The sequence below is a fragment of the Crocodylus siamensis genome, chromosome 9 (genome assembly GCF_052110815.1).
Source record: "Crocodylus siamensis isolate JL-2025a chromosome 9, ASM5211081v1, whole genome shotgun sequence".
NCBI lineage: Eukaryota > Metazoa > Chordata > Crocodylia > Crocodylidae > Crocodylus > Crocodylus siamensis.
The window spans coordinates 49,265,999-49,286,501 of record NC_143403.1 but is presented as its reverse complement, the minus strand read 5'-3'; the positions used below and the strand labels follow the sequence as shown (position 1 = coordinate 49,286,501).

The 20,503-nt window shown below is 45.1% G+C and overlaps 1 protein-coding gene across 3 annotated transcripts in view; it reads right to left on the bottom strand.

The window, feature by feature from the left end:
* Positions 1 to 4,475: 4,475 nt before the first annotated feature.
* The window catches only part of ASCC2 (activating signal cointegrator 1 complex subunit 2), a 36,281-nt gene continuing 20,253 nt past the window's right edge, over positions 4,476 to 20,503 (bottom strand). For 2 of the 3 annotated variants that reach the window (XM_090062828.1, XM_090062830.1), the window contains 7 exons: positions 18,992 to 19,175; positions 18,146 to 18,360; positions 16,424 to 16,543; positions 12,257 to 12,481; positions 8,964 to 9,063; positions 6,021 to 6,100; positions 4,476 to 5,300 (listed from right to left, as the gene is read on the bottom strand). In XM_090062828.1, coding sequence (XP_089918954.1) covers positions 5,129 to 5,300; positions 6,021 to 6,100; positions 8,964 to 9,063; positions 12,257 to 12,481; positions 16,424 to 16,543; positions 18,146 to 18,360; positions 18,992 to 19,175 — 1,096 coding nt within the window. In that variant the 3' untranslated portion in view covers positions 4,476 to 5,128. The remainder of the gene's footprint in view (positions 5,301 to 6,020; positions 6,101 to 8,963; positions 9,064 to 12,256; positions 12,482 to 16,423; positions 16,544 to 18,145; positions 18,361 to 18,991; positions 19,176 to 20,503) is intronic. The other variant, XM_090062829.1, reaches the window with a different exon arrangement.

Here is a 20,503-nt window from a genome sequence, read left to right as displayed (position 1 = left end):
AATTGGTATTTTTAAAGCCTGCTGCAACCCCTATTATGTGAGTAGAGCATGCTATGTTAAAGTAAGATGGGGCAGCAGCTTTTAAGAACAAACTTATTCAGAAAGGTATAAGCTTTCATAAGCTACAGCCTACTTCATCAGCTGTAAAGAGCAGGGGTGCTAAATCGGTTGGAGTAATTGTAAATGCAAAGGATAAAGAGGAGGAAAGGATGACAAAGGGAGCTGAAGAGATTAAAGACATAAACAAAGCAGTTACCCCAACAAGGGTCATAAGGGTTGAAAAAAATTAGTCCATGTAAATGGGATAAGAATTCAGGAGTCTCTATGGAGACTGCACTTAATACAAACCAGCTTGTGGATGGCTTCTGCAATTTTGCATTCAGATTGGTTTTTGAAGTTTCATGGTTTAACAACAGAAGTCCTGTTCACATTTTGGGCAATTAATGCAAGTTAAGAGCATGTAGAATGATATGGTAATGAACCACCAGGCCATGCTCAATTCCCAGATGCCAGCTGTGCCCCTTCATCACAGACCTTATCATCTTTAGGTGAAACAAAACTGATTAAGACATCTGGAGTTCATTCACCTGGTTCTCGTGCCTCCTAATTGGACAGGCAGAACAAATCCCTACATGAACAAATGAAGAGACACCAAACTATCCATTCCAGAAAGATAAAAGCCTGTGGCAGAATACTTTACCTCCACTTTTAATCTCTTCAACTCACCTTTGCCTCCCTTAGCAGTGCCCCCCCTTGCCGTCCTATCCCCCTTTCCCTATCCTTTGTTTATAAGTTAACTTTATTCCTTTCCATTTAGTGCCCCTGCTCTCTATAAGTCCATTTATAGCATCTGATTCCTTTCTGAACAAATTGTCACCCTGCCCATCTAAAATACAGTTACTCTGAAGCAATAATGCAGGTTCCTTATTCTGGTACTTGTTTTTAGCACTTTATGTACTCTGTATACAATTGCTTTAAGAGTTTACAAGCTAACCACATGAAGAAAATAGGGGACAGAAATATGTATGGTAGTGACTTGTATTTAAATTCATGGTACTGGTTTTCCTGCTCTTTCATCCAAATACCACCTCTCACAAGCCAAAAGTTGAGGAAGCTAAATATTACCTCTATAGAACATTGCATTAAAATTAGTCCAAAGGAAACCTTTGAGTGTCAGGGGAGCAGTAAAAAAACCAGTCTTTGAACAACAATATGAGTGGAACAAAAATGAGTGACTTGCAGTAGTACTTCATACTCTGAATGCAAGGTATGTTCAGTTCTACCTGTTCTGCTTCCACCAGTAATGTCTAACTGGAACAAAAGTGAGGGAAGATGTGATGTGAATTACAGCTTGTTTGTCCATGGCTGTAGTACTTGTAGGAGAAAAAAATATTATTATAAATAGATTTTAGCCACAGAAATTTTGAAATATTTACCTTTTAGTTGGTACATTTGGAGGATTAAAAATATGCTTGTTTTTTCACAGGCATGACTAGACCTAGTACCTCAAATATGTTTTTATAGGTATTTTAGAGGAAAGGCTTGATTTTTTTTGGGATGGTCTAACAACAGAACGTATCAATGTAGCTTTTAATTCAAGTGCTACTGCAATGCTGCTAGCTGCATGCAATACTGATCAAGCAATAGAATTTCTACTCCTGAAAAGTAAGACCTAAAGATGAATAAATGTAAGTAAAATAGTAAAGTTGGCTGCTATGGCAATCTGGCAAAAAAACCCCCAAAAACCAAAAAAACCCCAAATAAAGCTACTGGCAAAAAGCAGCTATAAACTATAAAGGGTGAAGATTGTATGTGTCATACTGGGTCAGACCAATGGTCCATCATCCCAGTATCCCATCTCCAGCACTGTCAGAAGTGAATGCTGAAGCACACTGAACCAGATCTGTCCAGAATGATCTATCAGCTAATTCAGTAATCTCCCTGGCATCCATCACTGTAGATTTAGAGATACCAGAGGAAAAATCTCTAACCCTCCTGTTCAATGCTAGTTGAAGGTAAGTTACTGTAGCAAGTAACTATGGATTTTGGAAACAGATTGTCAGGAAATCTTGACAATACATTTCAGAGAAATCCAACTGCTCAATTCCTTTCCCCCATGCTGTCATGCATACAGAACAAGTAGTAAGTTAAAAAATCTTTTTCTCAGAACATTCAGCACTTCATCTTATTTGGGTGTTGGACTAGGTGACCTCCTGAAGTCCCTTCCATCCCTAATTTTCAATGATTCTATGAAAAATGGTGTCGGTTATATATAATGGTTTCAGAAAAGTCCTGTGTTATAGCACTTGGCAGTAGTACTAATTAACTGTAGAGTCTCTTCCCTTATATCTAGGCAGTGAGGTATGTGCTTATAGAACTTAATGCAAAAGTCATCTTGCTCTAGAATCTGGAGAAATAAAACTAGCACTTTGCAAACAGTGCTCCCAACCTTATAGCTACCTAATTCAGCACAAGGCTGAGTGACAGCAGGAACAACAACAGTACAAAATACACTGAATAGAAACTACTCTTGACTTTTCTTGGAACAGGCTAACTAATAACAGCTTGTTTGATGAGTTCTGTTCATCCTAAAAAGTGCAAATAAATCATTAGTGTTCATACTAATGAGAAGAGCACTCTAAAAATACGCTTCATAGTCTAGCTATGGCAACTGGGTACAGTAGTCTTTGTCATGATATTTGAACACTTTACAAACAGACTAAAGTGAATTAAAGGCCTGTATATTGTTCTATAGGGAATTGCTGACAGAGCCCTAAGAAAAAACCTCTCTCAACAGGTATAAATTGCTGTTGTAGATTAGGGATGGGCAATTATTTTGGGCCACGGGCCACTTAACAAGGTTTGGTGAGCTGTCAAGCGCCACAAGGATAGCCCTGCCCTGTGACAGGTGTCCCACCCCCTGGCCATCATCTTGGGGCCAGAGGTCCCACCCCCAACCCCTGACCCTTGCCACTGGAAGTCCCTTGCCTTGTCCCCTGGAAATACTGCTTTTGGGAGGGGGGAATTGCCATCTTAGAACCAGAAAAAAACACAGATCACACACTAAAACTCAAACACCTACTAGAACATATTTTAATTTTATTACAAAAAATATTTTTGTCATGATTTGTTTGTGTACTGTATATTAAGGTGATTGCATAACTCAAAATAAATTCTTAGTCTTTTATATTGCAGGGGGTATGGGTGGGGGAGTGTAGCTGTGGGGGGGGGTATAGGGTACATTGGGGGCTTGTGTAGTGTTTGTGGGGAGTAGGTCTGTGGCTCTGGAACACTGTCCTCTCCTGCAGACAATACAGACATTGCTGGGGGGTGTATGTGTCTGTGTCTGTGTGTGTGATTTGTGGGGTATGAGGATCCCCCCCACACTCCCCCTATGGCTGGCCAGTGCTGCATGTTGCAGCAAAAAGTGCAGTCTCCGCTGAGCTAAGCCAGATGCTTTCCCCACCCTAGCCCACTCCAGTATCTGGGGCTTCCCTCCTGTGCCCGAGTGCAGGGAGCACCACAGAAACAAATGGCCCTGTGGGGGCTGTGTTTGCAGCGCTGGCCGGAGCCAGGCAGCAGGGCTGAGCACAGCACCCCTCTCCCACTGCCTGCCGGGGTGCATGCCATGGGGGGGGAAAAGAGAGTGTGGAAGGGTCCCCATACCCCTCCCCCCCTCACCCTGCCCACCTGAGCTCCGTGCTGCTGCCACCCAGAGACATGGGCTCCGCGCTACAGCCAGCCTCAGACCCATGCTCTGTGCTCCTGCCCAGCTGCAGCCCCTCCCCCCTTCCTTACCTACTGCCCAGACGGAGCGGGATGCCAGGGAAGCCTCCAGCAGCAGCCCTGCCTTGTGCTAAAGGGGCTGGCCCTTCTGCCCATGACAGTGGGAGCAAGGCACTCAGGATATGTTTGAGGGTGGGTGTAAGCACCTTGCTCCCATCCAGAGCCAACCCTAGCAGTGTGCAGGGCCTGTGGGATGGCGAGTGGCCAGAGCGTGGAACTGGCAGTGTGCAGCAGTCACGCAGTGGTGGCGCCCTCAGCTTGTACCAGAAGTGCTATCCACAGGGCCCCACCCCCCCCAGTGTGGGGCCTGGGGTGGTCGCCCTGATTCTCCCCCCTCCCTCCCAAGGGATAGCTCTGCTCCCACCCTTGCAGGTGGAAAGGCTGGGCAGGGCACAGTTCGTTAGGAAGGCCTGTGGTAGCTTTCCTTCTGACTTAGGTATGACTTAGACTGCTCTGCTTAACAAATCATAAGTATTGTTGCAGAAAACAGCTAACTACAGCCTATGACAGTAGAGGCAAATTCCTGCATATCTTTATCTAATTTGCATATTGCAGTCATCCTGCTTAAGATGCCTTGATACCAATTTTAAAAGCAGTTCTGAGATGATTTAATCAAGTGAGGTCTCATTGCAGACAGATACTAGTTCACTGCTCACAGGATTCATGGACATACAACATAAAATACCAACTGAAAAAAAAATCAGTCCTTTATTTGCAATGCCATTCTTTATAAAAATACTCCTCTTTTAAGGGAGATGACACTGTGGTACACTTGTACACCTGGATTCCTATAGGTATGTCAAAAACTGGAATTGCCCGAGTTGTTACAAAAATCAAACAAAAAACCACAAAACAACCCTCCCCCGCCAAAAAAAACAACAAACAAACCCAACACCTATTAAGTTTGCTGCAGGATAAAGCATGACATCAGTGGAGGAGCAAACTATAGCTGATAACACAGGTACACTATATGCTGTCAGTTACCTTAAGTGTTTCTAGTTGTGCTGATGAGAGCACCATGGCAGTTATACAGATGGGATGGAGAAAGCCTAAATTATTATAAATAGTTTTTTAAAATGGCTGTTACAGCCTATCTGGTACATTCAGGAGTTCCTGCTGTCTTTTTTTCAAGAAGTGGAACAGCCAGCCTAAAGCCTGGCTGCTGAGCAATTCCTAGTATTCATAACTGGAAAGACCTCCCAGGAGATTAGTGATCCCCATTATACTGAAGTTTGAGTATTGCACTGTAACTTCCAGACCTTCATGGTAGGGGCACAGAGGGTGACAGCCTCAGAAATGAAGGCCTAGATAGATATAATTTACTATCTTAAGCAAGAGTTCTTTAGGAAGGGATCATGCCTTTGTTCCGTTTCCTGTCAGCCATTGCACGTCTGTTATGGTTAGCTCGTGTCCCTTTGTTGGCTTCTTTCTTCCTCCTTTCCTGTACTGTTTCCCGGTTCTGTCCATGTCCCTTTACATTCCCAGCAACAGCTGCTGAGCCATCATGCTTGTGCCTGAAGCATGGGTTAATAAAAAGAGGGAAGTTATCATTGGTCCTACACCAGATCATAAAACTGGATTTCCTTTTAATACAAAGGAGAGAGTGGGAGGAGAGTTCAGCTGACCAGCCATTAAGTCTAACTGTGGCTAACTGAAAACTGGGCTGTACAGCACTTCTATAATACAGGAAAACTATCTATTAACTACATGCAAATACAATCTTCTTATGTTTAGTAAGGTGACAGAAAGCCAAATACAATGCTGTCCTGTCTTCACCTGTGGAGGTTATTCAGGACGTAGGGAGCTCCTGCTCTCCCAAGAACCTATTAATCATATGCAGGGTCTTGTTCTCCTATTCACATAGCTGCAACAGTAGCACCGCTATGGCAAGTGAATAGGTTGGTCAGGGGTCCCATACCATTGGCACAGAAACAGTAGATGTACTGAGGTTAAGCTGAGTAAGAAGACTGAGATGGTGTCAGTTTCAAAAGATGCATTTGTTAACTTAAGAGTGGTGGGAAGCATTTTGGGTTGATTCAAGCCAACTTAAGACCTGCATCAAGTCAAGATGCTTCATTCCATTATGGCAGTAGCCTTGAGGAGACAGGGATCTCACGATCAGGTGTCACGGTACTAGTCAAAAGTGAAATCTTGGTCCACTGAAGTCAATGAACATTTTGCTACTGACTTCAGTGGAGCCCATACTTCATTCCAAATAAGGGATTCTGTCTTACCCTTTCCTGGCAAGGTAAATCATCCGTCGGGCTTCTGCTCTCTCCCTCAGCACAGCTGGGTCCTGGACAAAATGGTCCTGCTGCAGAATAGAAGTTACTGTAGTATTACATACTCATTAGCAATATCTGAGGAGATACAGAAGCTTGGCTTTTTGTGGTACGGTTGAGTCCTTCCCTATCCCCAACCTACAGCTGAGGTTACCAGTTATGACTAGACGATTCAGCAGATTAGTGCTAGGGAAGCCCTTGATGCAAGATGATACAAGCTACTCTAACTGAAATGCTGGCAGAACATCTAGACTGTGGGTAGGCAACATTTTTGGCTAGTGCTGAAAAAAACGCAATGTCTACCTTGTAAGGTGCCAGTAAGCCCAAAAAACCAAAACTGGGGTAGGAGGTACATGGCAGGAAACACTGCATATATTAATATAGTTAATCATAATGTTGTTGTTGGGTTTTTTTGGGTTTTTTTTACAGTAAATTCCAGGTTTTCTAAAAATTCTAAACCTGGTGTCAATAAATAAAACTTTATATACTACCATTGTTCTTGTGAATTCTCATTTTGTTAAGCATGTTGTGATGAAAGAGGGAGAGAGGGAGAAAGAGGGATGGGGGGAGAGAGAAAGAGGGCGAGAGAGAGAAAGGGACAAAAGAAAAAGGGAGAGAAAAACAGAAAAGAGGAAAGACAAGAAGAAGAGAAAAAGGAGAAAAGAAAAAGAAAGAGAAAAAAGGAGAGAAAAAGGGGAGAGGAAAGAGAAAGAGGGGAGATAAAAAAAAAAAGAAAGAGAAAGAAGTGTGTCCCTCAATGCCCACATGTCCCACCACTACCAGCTGCAGCTCGGACCCACTAGTCCAGGGCAGTGTCCAGTGGAGGAAAGCAGTGACACCGCAGCAGCAGTTGCCAAGGCCAGGGTGATCAGGCTTCCCCAACAGTCCCAGAGCAGAGGGAGCCTGGGCCCAGGGCTAGGAGGAAAGACCTAGTTGGGGCTTGGGCAGACAGACACTTTGTCCCACCTGGGCAGGGGCAGCACCAGGGTACTTAGCGCTGGTGTTGGGCACTTGGGGCAGAGTCTGGATGGTGTGGTGAATCCTGGGTGCAGGGGGAAGCTCCATAGATAGGCCAACCTAGCCGGGCGCGTGGGAAGGCAGCAGACGGAGGAGAGTGAGGGCTGGGTGGGAGGCATGGGCTGCCTCGGGGTTCCACAGACTTGGGCCACAGTGGGCAGGTGGCTGGGAGCACCCAGCAGCACCTGAGGTGGGGCTTGGCCCAGCCCACACAGCTTTGTGGGGATGGGCTGCAGCCACCCTGCCTGCTTGAAGATGCCACCTGGTCAGGGCAGAACACCAGGCTCAGGGGGCTCCAGGCTCAACCTCCCTGCATGCTGGACAGTGCAACCGGGGCAGAGCCACTCCTGGTGCATGGGCCTGGCTGTGGGGCCCAGCTGCAGGAGGCCCCCAGGCCTCAGAAACAGCTACTGCAGGCAGCGCTCGGTACCAAGCCAGCCACGAACCTCCAGCACTGTGGCCCTCCACAGCCTTACCCACCTGCAGCTCCCCCTCCAGGGGCCAGGCCAGGGGGCGAGGTCAGCAGAATGCAGACAACATCCCTGCCTGTGCTCTCCTGACTGTCCACGGTGCCTGGTGTGGTGCTAGGACTTGTGGCTGCTCCAGAGACCCCAGAGCAGCAACTTTAAAATATATATTTTTAAACAATATCCTCACACACATCCTGGCATGCCAAGGAAAATATATGTCTCCACATGCCACTAACTGACACACATAGTAGGGGTTTCATATCCCTGATCTAGACTGCAAGTTTGTTACTGAGATGCTGTTCCTCCCTTATCATCAGGGGTGGGCAAAATGGCAGATCCAGCCACTGGCCAGATTGGGGCACTCAGGCTGCAGATTGCAGCTCTGCCCTGGCTCTGGACCACGCTGTCACTGCCACAAGATCCTAGTTTAGCTCTGGAGCAGCTCTGTGCTGTGCCACACACCCTGTCAGCAGGGATAGTGTTGAGGGGAATTTGGGGGGGCTATAGTCACCTCAAAATTCCCTGTAGCCCCTCTGCCACCACCACGTGCCCCACACAGGTGGTGGCACCTGAGCCTGTCCACAACAAACCCCCTCCAGCCCCGCTACCAGGAAGAGGCTGACACGATTGCTGCCTGCCAGTCCTGCTCAGGCCACTCTCCACAGAAACACCAGCACTGCGCTATCACAGCATGGCCACAGCTGGGGTCTCCACAGAAACTGGCCCCAGCTGCGCAGGCAAGGGCTGCTGGGAAATGGAGTCCACTGCTGGCCAGACCCAGCCCACAGGCCAGGCTTTGCCCACCCCTGCTTATCAGTCAATTTCACCATTAATAATACTGTATTTACTCAATTCCAAGACAATATTTTGTTCCCCCCATTGAACAGAGGAATCAAGTACAAGGGTGGCAGTGCAGGTTGCTCTGGTGCCAGCAGGCTCTTCCCCCTTCCAGCCTGGCACACAGAGCATAGCTCCAGCTCAGCCTCATAGTGGCATGTAGCCGACACCAGTAGTGTGGGGCCAGGCTGGTGCCAGTCCGTGATGTGGGAGGAAGGATAAGGCGGAGAGAAGAAGAGTATCAGTGGGGGGGAGACAGATAGGTAGGCAAGTGACAGATGCCTGAGGCTACATGGAGCAAGCAAAAATTTGGGAGAGACAGGGCAAGCTGTGGAGTGCTATACTCAGGGGACTTTTTACTGTCCAACTGCTTGCTGCTTCTGACCAAAGGGGCACCCTTCCACACTGAAGAGCTATGCCTATCAATGCTAAAGTTGGAAGATTCGGGTTTTGAAATAGGTAACTTACCATGCTAAAGCCCCTGCCAGCAATAGCAGGCAAAGTAGATGGGACTTACAATGGAACTTTTCATAGCTCCAATTTCCATCAACCTGCAAAACAAGCAAGTCACCTTTGCTGTTTCTTTTTCAGCTTCCTCCTCTTCCAGCTCCTCTTCCTCTTCGTCTTCCTCTCGTCCTTTCGGTTTCAGGATCTGAGGCGTGGTAAATGGCCTGGGAGTTTGAGGCACAAAAGAAGAAAAACTAAGGGACCTCAACCACAACTATTTTACTTGGGCAATGCTATTACTATAGCCCAGCATCATTCAACTGGCTATCCAGAGGCTACATCTGGCCTACAAGGGGTTAACATGCAGTCCCCAGGCACCTTCCTGGCTGCCACTTTTCCCTTGCTCCTGCTACTGCAGCAGCCTCTGGAGTGGGACAGTATGCAGTGGTAGAAAGGGTGGGGACCTTGCACTGCCTACATGATAGTGGGAGGGCAGAGGGGAGATGGGCTTGTACTGGCTGCACAGTGGCACAAGTCACATTGACTATGCCATCTGGCAGCAGCAGTGGCAGGAGGAGGGCGGGGGGTTCTCACTGCCCACATGGCAGGACCATGGGGATCCCACACAATAGGCAGCCCTCACATCATAAGTTTGTGGTCTGCGGCCACTCAGAAGTCGGACAGCCTTGCTATGGCCTGTCCAAGGCCATTTAAAAAACATTTCTGAACTGCAGAAGTGACAGGCATTTAAAGAGCATAACCAAAACTTTTAGGGACCTATAACTTAATAAAGTGGGTGGAATGAATTACTAACTTTGTAGGGAAAGATGTGACAACAAATGATGAATTTGCTATGTTCCACAAACATTTGCAGAGACTGCAATTACCAAATATTTCCAAATTGGAAAGTTTCAGCTAAGCACCATGTTCTTCATTTCATATTTACTACTTCACCCCCTGCACTTTTGATAGGATCATGCACATGATGGACAAAATACAGCTCTGTCATAATTCTACTGAGATCAATGGAGAGGTCTCTATCCATCCCCACTCCAGGAAGATTTTGGAAACACAGTTGTTCCTTCTGAGTCCAGTTTTGATAGACATGGAAAATATGTTTCCTAGGGAAGTTCAAGGTGTGTACATAAACATGGTGGGGAAACAATCAATAACAATTATCACCCAGCACCTCCCCAAGGGAGGGATGGTATGACATTTCATGAAGTGGGAGAGTTGCAAGGGGACAGATAGGCACTTCGAGACACCACAAGGAACCAAGAATCCATGCCTACCTTCAGAAGCCAAGCCAGAGACTCCCACAATGCATCATCACGAGAGCGGTGAAGTTTGACTGTCAGCCCTCTCTAGACCTCAACACATAGACTGGGGAGTCTGGTTTCATACAGGTGAGCCAATCTTTATGTACCCACTATAACAAAAATGACTTTATACTCAAGGCAGCTGAACTCTAACCCACAGCAATTGGGAAGAGGTCATCCCATGGATTCTCAGCTGTACTTAAGTCAGCTTTGCACTAGTTGAGGATTTTTTCACACACAAATACTTGATTGAGAAAACCCATCAGCTCTATAGCCAATTTGCACATCTAGAATAATGCAAAGGGCCTGCAGGAGAAAGAAACTGATTTTAGTTCTATTTTAGTGCAAGGATTTAAGCCTGGTATTCCACCACAGAAGAAATCAAAATGTAAAACCAGAAGTGTCCGTTTGTATTGAAGCCACAGGCCTGGTATTCAGAAGCTACAACATGCACATGCCCTTCATAATATTTTTACTGAGAGATACACGGGCATCTCAGACCCTTGGGGGGGTGGGAAATCAACCTCCAGTGTTTTATGGGCAAATCTGCAGGAGCCTTTTATTTCTGATCTCCAACAATACTTCAGAAAGACTTCAAAGGAATAAAAAAAAAAAAAAAAAAAGCAGAGTTGCATTTTTAAAAACTGGCATTAGCACTGCGTTAATAACATGTTACAGCTCCAGCTTCCTGAAAGCACTGTTATGGTTGGAAAGTGATTATGTTAATTGCAAGAGAAATATTAAGCCTCCAGCTTCTAGGAGATGAAGAAATAAAGTATGCTTGGTTTCCTGCTAAATCTTACTCTTTTTTTTTTTCTGAAAATGTCCCTCAGTCATGATTTTATAATAAAAATGCTATGCTTTTCCAACCAGGGGTGAATCGATAGAGATTTTTGGGGCTGATACCGATAGCTAATTTTTAAGGCGGCATACTGGCCAATACCAATCCGATTTCCTATACAGCTGTGTCCAGCTGGTAAGTCTGGTGTGGTGGAAGGGGACGGGGGAGGGAAGGAGTGTCGGGGAGCAAATCAAGGCCCCCTGCGGTGAGGGAGGGAGTGGGGCAATTGTAAATATACCAATAAAACATTGTGTTCAACTGATATATAAAAGGATATAGATATACAGATCTAGATCTATATCTAGTGGCGTTTCATTATAAATAATGGAAAAACAATTTGGGGGGGTTTTAGTCTGAGAATTTGCAATTTTTAAACAGAGAAAACCAGGATCCCTGGCTTACGAATATACAACTTACCATGTGGGCAGGCCTTTATTGCACATGAACTGCTCTGCAGCAACTGCCTGTGTGTATGGTCTTACCCTGTGATAAACAGAAGCTAAATATGGGCAGAGAAGTACCATCACAATTTACTTTCTTCATCTGGATTTGGAACAGGCACATGGGCATTTACTGCAGAGTAGATGGCATGAAGTAAAACCCTGGTCCTTTTCCTTTGCAGTAAATTGTTTTCATGTCCATACCCCAAAGCAGAAGCATGAAGGTCACTTGCCTAGTCAGTGGAATAGGCCCAGCACTTTCAGTCCCCTGCTCAAATAGCTAGATCCCATAAGAGCCACAGAAACAGGGAAATTCACCAAGCAAGCAAGGCCAGGAGGAAGCAATCCCAGCTGTTTTTCTGGATCTGGGATGAAGGGAGGAAGAAACAAGCATGAGGTCATCATGCTGTTTGTGTACAGAGTGAAAGCTTAAACCCTATTCAGCCTGCTACGGAGGTTTGTAAACAAAGCCAAGGTATTTGTTTGGTTCTGAAATGAGAGAGAAAGGGAGGAAACAGGGAGGTAAAAGGAGTCCTAGAGCTTCCTGCACCCAGAACTTCAAAAAGCTCTTGTCAAGGGGGAAAAAAGAAGACCCACAGCCTGTCCATCCTCTCAGGTCAGGAGTAGAAAGAATACTGGGAGAAGGAAAGAAATCTTTGGAGTTTCTCTTCCTGGCACTAGACCAGCAGCATAGAGAATGGAGTCCTGCGGACGTGGCCAAGTGCTCAGATATGTTCTCCTATTTCCTCTGTACCAGCATTTACATAGTAGGAACATGAACTATCAACTTCCTACAGGCTGAAGCCATTGTACATACCTCCTGCTGATCAACTCATCATCTGAGTCTGCATCATTAGCCCCAACCTGGTTCCCATCATAGGTGTCATCGTATTCATCCTCGTAGTCATCCCTAGAGAACTGGGCTTCTCCAGCCTGCTCAGGAACCTCCTCTACAATCATACTGTACTGGCTGTAGCGTTCCTTCTGCTCAGCAATTAGACGCTTGTCATTCAACAAACTCTCTGTTGTGTCCTTGTCCTTCCTGCAGCCCACAGCATGGAGATGGAGGGACAGAAAAAACCCCCCACAAAACAAAAACAGAACAGAGGCACTTCAGAGTCATTCTTTATAGCTAGAATTTTTAAATAAATGGAAACTCATTCCTCCCCAGTGACTAAACACTTCATCCTGCAGTAAAACTCTTCACCTCAAAAACACTTCCCAATCATTGAGTACCTCGGGAGGGGTAATTAACCAATGGAGATGCAAAAGGGATCATTTTGAAAGCAGTCAGCAAGAATGCCCAACAGATTAGGCCAGGAATTGGACTGTACCATTTCCATTTCAAATGGAAGGGAAGATTTTTTTGGCAACCAAATACAATTATACTCAAGCTGGAATGCGGTCACAACCCAACTCCCACAACATGTACTGTGGATCTTTAATGACAACAATAATCAGAACCCAGATTTGGTCTCAACAGAAGACAGAACCTCCAAGTACACAGTGCCAGCTAACACCATGCTGCCATGCTAGTTCAGAGGTTAAATATCTGGGCCGTAGTGCCAGGAAGCACAAGTTAAAGATCACGGCAACAGTGAGTGGGGTGCTCACTACAGCTGCGTGAAGCTTTGGTTGTTGATTCAATTCAGCAGAGATTCGGCCCAACTCCAAATCCGAACTGAATCAGGAGACCCTTTAATCTCTCCAAACTGAATCAGAACCCTCCAAATCGATCTGGAAAGATTCATAGATTCGGACATAGACACAGCTTTAAATGTTTTTTCTATGTACCTCTAGGTACCAGGCGGCTTGTGAATGCTGAGATGCTGGGGCAAATGGAGCATCCCATGGGAACGTGGCGGGTATCCAGTGTGCTCAGCAGCGGACCCGGAAGTGGACCAGAAGTACTTCCGGTCCACTTCCAGGTCTGCCAGGAAGCACGCAGGGGGACCTCCCCCCCAGCAACTGGTGCCTCCTGAGTCTGGAGGGGCATTCGGGGACCCCCCATGACCAATCACCAAGCCGGTGCTAGAGGGGTCCCCCACTTGCTTGACAGCAGACCCAGAAGTGGACCAGAAGTAGTTCCAATCTACTTCTGGGTTTGCCACCAAGCATGCAGAGGGGCCCCCCTGAGCTCCTGTGGGATGCTCTATCTGCCTCACCATAGCAGCATTCATGAGCCACGCCTGTTACCTTGAGATATGCAGAAAAAACATTTAAAGCTGTGTCTATGGCCGAATTGGCATCGGATCTTCAGATTCAGATTTGGCCGAATCTAATTGAGACAGTGATCTGAATCAATGAACTGAATCATTGTCCCCGATTCGGGCTGAATCCGAATAGAATACTGCCCGTTTCGCGCACCCCTACTGCTCCCCCCCAGTAGTCAGAGGGTTTACAATTTAAGTTTGTGATGAGAGAAAGCAGACAGAAGCAAGGAGGGTAGAAGGGAAGAATGAGAACTACAATATGCATGGAAGAATAAGGATAGAAGATTCACGGAGCGGCAGAGAAAGCAGAACAAAACACCACACCAAGAAATCCATCTGCATCAGGAAGACCCACAGAATACCACCACTTTCTGCAACTGTAGCATTTCTGATCTAAACACCTCAAAGCACTGTATGAACAACCCTCAGTTAAACCTGCCGAGCAAGTAACATTGGACTCATTTTATAGGTAAGAAACTAAGTTTGGCCAACATACTCAAATCTGACACACAACTGTATGTGTGCCTAACCTGAAACTTTCTACCTTGATTGTCAGATGGGCTCAGTGCCTACTAATCCTGTGCAGGAAGCAAGGTCTTGTGACACTTAAGCTGTAAACCATGCATGGAGTTTAGATGAATAGGGAAAGCCTTTCCTGAGCATATTCCAAAACACTCCAAAGTTTAAAGGGAATTCCCAATTGAAGTTTCACTTGGAATAGCTGAATTCTCTTCATATTTCTAGTAGAGGAACCTGCCTGAGAAAGAGGTGTATCCAGAATGGCCAGATTCCCATGGTATTTTTCCCACAAGGGAAAATTATTCTAAGCCTGATCTTGGGCTTCATTCACATTTGGAATCCCCATATAAGATAAGATGACACAGGCAGTGTCTGCTTTCCCCCTCCTTCATGAATCATTGCATTGGTTTCCAACACTGAAAGTAGCTGCAGTTAACTTCAAACATCCCTGAAAAATGTTTTTTTTTTTATCCATGTTACATCTCATCTTTTAGGCTGCTGGTCCCTGCCCAAAATGGGCAAACACCAAAACAGTGCTTTTCTGGTTTTAAGGAATGCAAGAATAGTTTATCATTACAACCTATATTAGACCTCAGACCAGACCGGAAAAAACACTGTTGCCCAGAAGTCTGGGCAAGGTCTAATTTTCCTACCTGAAAAGCAAGAACAAGAGACAGAACCTATGCCTTTGCTGCTGCAAAAAAAGGTGTTCTTTACATCAAGATAGCTCTCAAAGTAAAATCCTAGCAGACACAAGATACATGGTAGCTGCAATCCACAACATACCCCAATGCCTCAGAGGGCTGACCTCAAGCAGCTACGTCAAAGCAAAAACTACATAGTGTCTTGTTTCCACTGGGATTTAGCATTAAAAGTGATGCCTCTGTGCAAAACAGGTGTGTTTTACAGTGAAGAGACACCTTTAGGGAGAGCAGACCGACAGACAGCAGTACCAACAGGACAGTAACTTAAGGGGCCAAATGACAATACATCTTTCTTAGGGAGTTGAAGCAACAATCTGTGCTGCCAGTCATCTGTGAAGGGACAGGGTCAGCTATCCGACAACCCGATAACAACTTGGGGAGATGGCACAGTACATTGCTGGACACATGTGTGACTGAACCTTATGGTGAATGGGTTGTCTGTTAGTGCTTTTACCAGGAAAGAATGTACTAGTTTTGAAAGAGAAAAGTGGGGATAGACCATCTCAGACTGTATCTTAAATGTCTAATAGTACAAAGTGCTAATGTTAGGGTGAAGTTGTAGCCATGATGATCCAGGAAAACGTGAGAGATCCAACAAAAAGATATTGCCTACAAAAATCCTTACCTCTCCTCAATAGTACAAAGGCAGTTTTTTCTGATCAGAAAGGCAAGCAACAATCAAGTTCAGTAATCAAGTCAATGTAAACTTCACAGTAAAAGAAACAATAATTTGAGAACCCACTGCTGCAAAACGCAATTTGATTGGACTTTAGGAGGGAAGTGATTTTTCCTTAATAAGTTGTTATAGTCTTTAATTTCAAGCTTAGCTAATGCTGCCAGGTTCAACTGGTTTAATTTGCAAACCAATTTTTCATCTATACACAATTCATGGAAAAATAAAACTGTGCTCACACTTGGTTGATTTAAAATAAGCTTTTGAAAAGCATATGAAACACAGAAAAACCACTCATTTAGGGATAAAACCTGTGTCAGCCTGAATGAAAGGGTAATGCCAAACAGCTTAGGCTCAGTAAACATAAAAGATACAGAGCAGCATGCTAGAATAGGTGAAAAGCAGAGTCAATGCAATTTCACTGCAAGCACTCAGCAACAAAGGCATGAACTACCAGAGAAGAGACTAGACCAATATTCTTCTGCATTATCAGAACTGGATTTCAAACCAGATGGGTATCGATATTTCCCTTGAACTTGAAACAGATTGCTATATAGTCTCAGGTCTAACTCAATCTTAGGCTGCTGGCAACAGTGACAATTATAATTTTATACTGACAAAACAAACATAAAAGGCAAACAGAAGTACATCGTCAAGAAAGGTCATTAAGAACCAAAGTTATATAATCATTTCATTTTATCATTTCATTTTATTTCCCAAATAAGAGAGCTTGAAGACTGAAACAATCAAACACAGTCATAACCACCTATATACAAGTGATCAGAAACAAAATAGTCTCCCCTTTTTGTCAAACTTGCATAAGATTTTGTTACTTGAAATTGTCCAAAAGGGCTTATTAAAATGAATATACTCACCTCCTACCTTTCTGTACCCGGGACAGGTCTATTGAGTCTCTGCTGAAAACATCAAACTCATCATCCTGGAAGACATTACATCGAGAAGTCACCAAAGGGGTTGGATCTGGCTTCACCTGCCTGTGGAAAAGAAGATAGAACAGAAATCTCTAAGATAAAAGCAAAACAGGCCATATTCTCCAATAGAAGTACACACTTGCTCAGATCTCTGTTATTCTGCTAATCCCTCACCATACCCATGTGTTCAAGGTGCTAAAACTAAACAGTATTTGAGGGAGCACAAACTTAGCAAAAGCAAAAAGAAAATTCTTTTCAATTAAGAACACACAAAAGAAAATATAAACAGCAAATATTCAATACTGAGGAATACTTGTACTCAAAATGACTCAGTAAAGCCAAACTGAAGTTTGATGACTACCCTCCAGAGGAAATCCCAACAATTTGTTACTGTTGGTTTCAGGATGTTTGTTTCCCTATGGTTACGTATCAATTCTGGTTTCAAGCCTCCTGGCTACATCTGTTCAATTTATAAGTCTAACTATGAATATTTTTAGATTTGTTTTTGCTGGTGCAGTAAACTCAGCCCAGAATCTGAATATTCAGCTGTGCTTTGCCTCTACAAACACCAATAATCACATTTCTGCATTTGCCACTTTGCTGACAGCTTGTTGAGGATGTACAAGGCAGAAGAGGATCCAGCCCCACTGCCTTGATAGCTGTATTGTCTCTGCAGCGGCAAGATAAATAAGGGGAGGCGGGGGAGAAGAGCTGAACACTCTTCCTCCTGCCCCCCCCAATGCACACAAACACAAAGAGTTTGTGCCAGCAAATTCAATAGATTCGACTCAAATATCAAACAGCAACACACTGCTGAATATAACATCTGCATTTTTAATATCCTCACCTTTCTGGTAAGGATTACATTTTTTAAGTGTGTAATATCACTATTACAGCCCAGACATGGCCAATGCCTTTGTGCATTACAGCTGGGCATACCAGTCACATTTTTACCTGAAATTACACTGCTGCTATAGTGCATACATAATCCAACAGCTGCAAAGACAGCTAGAATTTAGTTAATTTTACTGCCTGCTATGATTCTGAAGTCCCATGTGCAATGTATGGAAAGGAGCAAAAGCCACTCACAACTCCGTGAATTGTGACAAATGTGGATTTGAACTGTTTCCAATTTTCCTTGGGTTAACTTCAACTAATGCGTATTTGACAGTGCTAGTACTTGACAATTTTACTTCTCTACCCTGTAGGATGAATTTCAGTTCAATGAATTCCTTTGAAGATACTTTTCTTCCTGTAGGACAAGTGGGATTTAGTCATCCAGGACCACAGCCTTCTGTACCAAATTCAAAGCTTGCAGATAATGATGTCTGCACTGTACAAAAGTGGTGGCACTGTATTGCTCAATCCTAGGCTAAGATGATGCCCTCCAATACACAATTTTAATGGGTCTTGTTTTAGTGTCCAATGGACAATCATTTCTCATGACAAGTTACTACTGCACTGGAACTCTGAATGGAAAGTCTCCAGGTTCTGCAATAACACAAGGCACTGGGAAGCTCCCCTTGCAGCACCCTGCCACAGGGAAACACAAGCCTTCAGCTTCTCTTCTATAGAGGGGTTTCTAATCTACACAGAGAATGTTCATTTAAAAGAAAAGTCACAGAAATAGAGACATCAGAGCAGCACTGAAACCTCAACTCCCACCTTGGCATTGTTTGGTCCAGTTTGTCCAGGGATGGCATTAGCTTGTCCTCCAGGATGTTGTTGATCACCCGCTCCACATTGTAATCATACCCTTCCAGGCAGGCCAAGATGAAGCCCTCCCCGAGATCAGGCAGCAGATCTTTCACTTGAGAGATCAGAGAATCTAGCTCCACCCCTGAGACCTTGGCAATGGGTGCTGCAGCTGCTCCAGCATACTACAGGTGTAAAACATAATGGGCAGCATTACTGAAAAGGAATTGTGATATTGATTGGGTGTGTGTAGGTATATACAGTGAAGGAGAGTAATTAGGGCCATGAGGATTTAATGCAAATGGAAGCTAACATTGCAAACTGATCAGGAGAGTTGTTTGTACAATGCAGTCATAGCACTTTTGTTTGTTCCTGAATGCGAAAACTGGTGTATTTCTAAGGATTACTTCCCAAATAGAACTCAGCCCCTCGGAAAACATTACAGCTGTTTATAAAGCATATAGAAGATAAGATGCAAAGATACTAAGAAGGAATGCAACTGATGTAGTGTAGCACCCAGTGTAACCCACCCAGGTGCTCTTCAATAGAAAACCCAGGAAAAAAGCAGTTAAAGGGGGTTATACCCAGTGTAAGGTCAGGATTAGGAGTTAGTTTCTTACCCCCCTAGTTATTTAACAAGCACATGTTGCATTAAACATATGGCAACTATTCAGTTTTTGGTTCATCCAGCTGCCTAGACTAGAACTCCAAACTGGGATTCAATAGCAGAGTCAAGAAAATGAACCCACTCCATAGAGAAATGAGTGAAGCAGAGACTGAGAAAACCCAGTTCTATCTATGCAGTTCCATACTCACTTCATCTTCCAATCTATATGCATCATCAAGCTCTGAGTCCTTAGCAGCATCTTCTGTCATTGCTGAGGCTCCACTGGATGCCAATGGTAGTGCTGGGTCTTTAGTAACACAGGTTTTTCTCCTATTCACACCTTCCCAGGCACTTTCCACTGCTTGGAGGATATAAGCTGTTCGGGTCTCATCCCTGGAAGACTAAGTTAAGGGGTTTTTTGTTCTTTATTCCTAGCTGACGAATTTGAATACCACTTCCAATTAGTTATGTGCTCTTTGCTTGTGTTTTTGTCTACGATGGTCTTTTTACCCAAAGTTTTTCTACCAATGCTAGGGGTGCACTGATGGAGATTTTTGGGGCCGAGACCGATAGCCGATTTTTAAGGAGGCATATCAGCTGATACTGATCTGATTTCTGATACATCCACGTCCAGCTTGTAGGTCATAGATTTAGATTCATAGATTGTAAGGCTAGAAGGGACCTTGGAAGATATTTGGGTCCAACCCCCTGCACCAAGCAGGAAAGATAAATGGGGGTCAGTTGACCTCAGCAAGGTGACTGTCTAGTCTCCTGTTGAAGATTTCCAGGGTAGGTGATTACACCATGTCTGGAGAGAGCTTATTCCACAGTCTGGACACCCTGACTGTAAAGAAGCTTTTCCTAATGTTGAGCTTGAATCAATCTTTGAGGAGTTTTTAGCCATCAGATTCCAATCCACCTAACTTGCTAGACTTTTTAGGCTTCAGATACAGGTGGACCCATCTTGAAGCGTGACCATGCTCCCCCGTAACTTGTTGTGGTCTGTGAACTTGGCCAGTGAGCTCTTCACCACCACATCCAAACTGTTAATAAAGATGTTGAAAAGTACTGGACCGAGTACTGACCCCTGTGGGACACCACTGCCCGCTTCTCGCCAGGGTGACACAGATCTGTTCACTACAACTCTCTGGGATCTATCCTGCAGCCAGTTTCTCACCCACCTGGCTGTCTTGGAATTAAGTCTGTTGCAGTGGAAGGGTAGGGGCATAGGGGGGCAGATAAAGGCCCCCGGCAGTGAGGATGGGAGTGGGGCTGGGACAAGCGCTGCCCAGCTGGGGCAGGGCAGGTGCAGGACAGAGCCATGGCTCATTGGGGTGTGGGTGGGGGGAACGGCTTCTGCTGCTGCGCACCAGTCATCCAGGAACCACTTGTCCGGCACTCACCTGCTCATCCAGCAGCTCCCACCACTGCTCCTGCCACTCATCTGGGAGGACATGAGGGGGCAGGTATGTGCCCCCAGATCTGCATGGGGTGGGCCAGGGCTACACCTGGGACAGGTGGTAGCAGCACTGGGAGTGGGGGCTATGGGGTGCTATAATAAATTTTGGGGTGGCTGCAGCCCCTCCATAGCCCTACTCCCAGCACTGCCGCCGGCCATCCTGAGCACAGCCCCAGTCCCACCCTGATCCAGGGTCACACGCCCTCACCCCCATGCTCTTCTGGACAAGCGGCAAGAGCAGCAGCAGGAGCTGCCAGGCGAG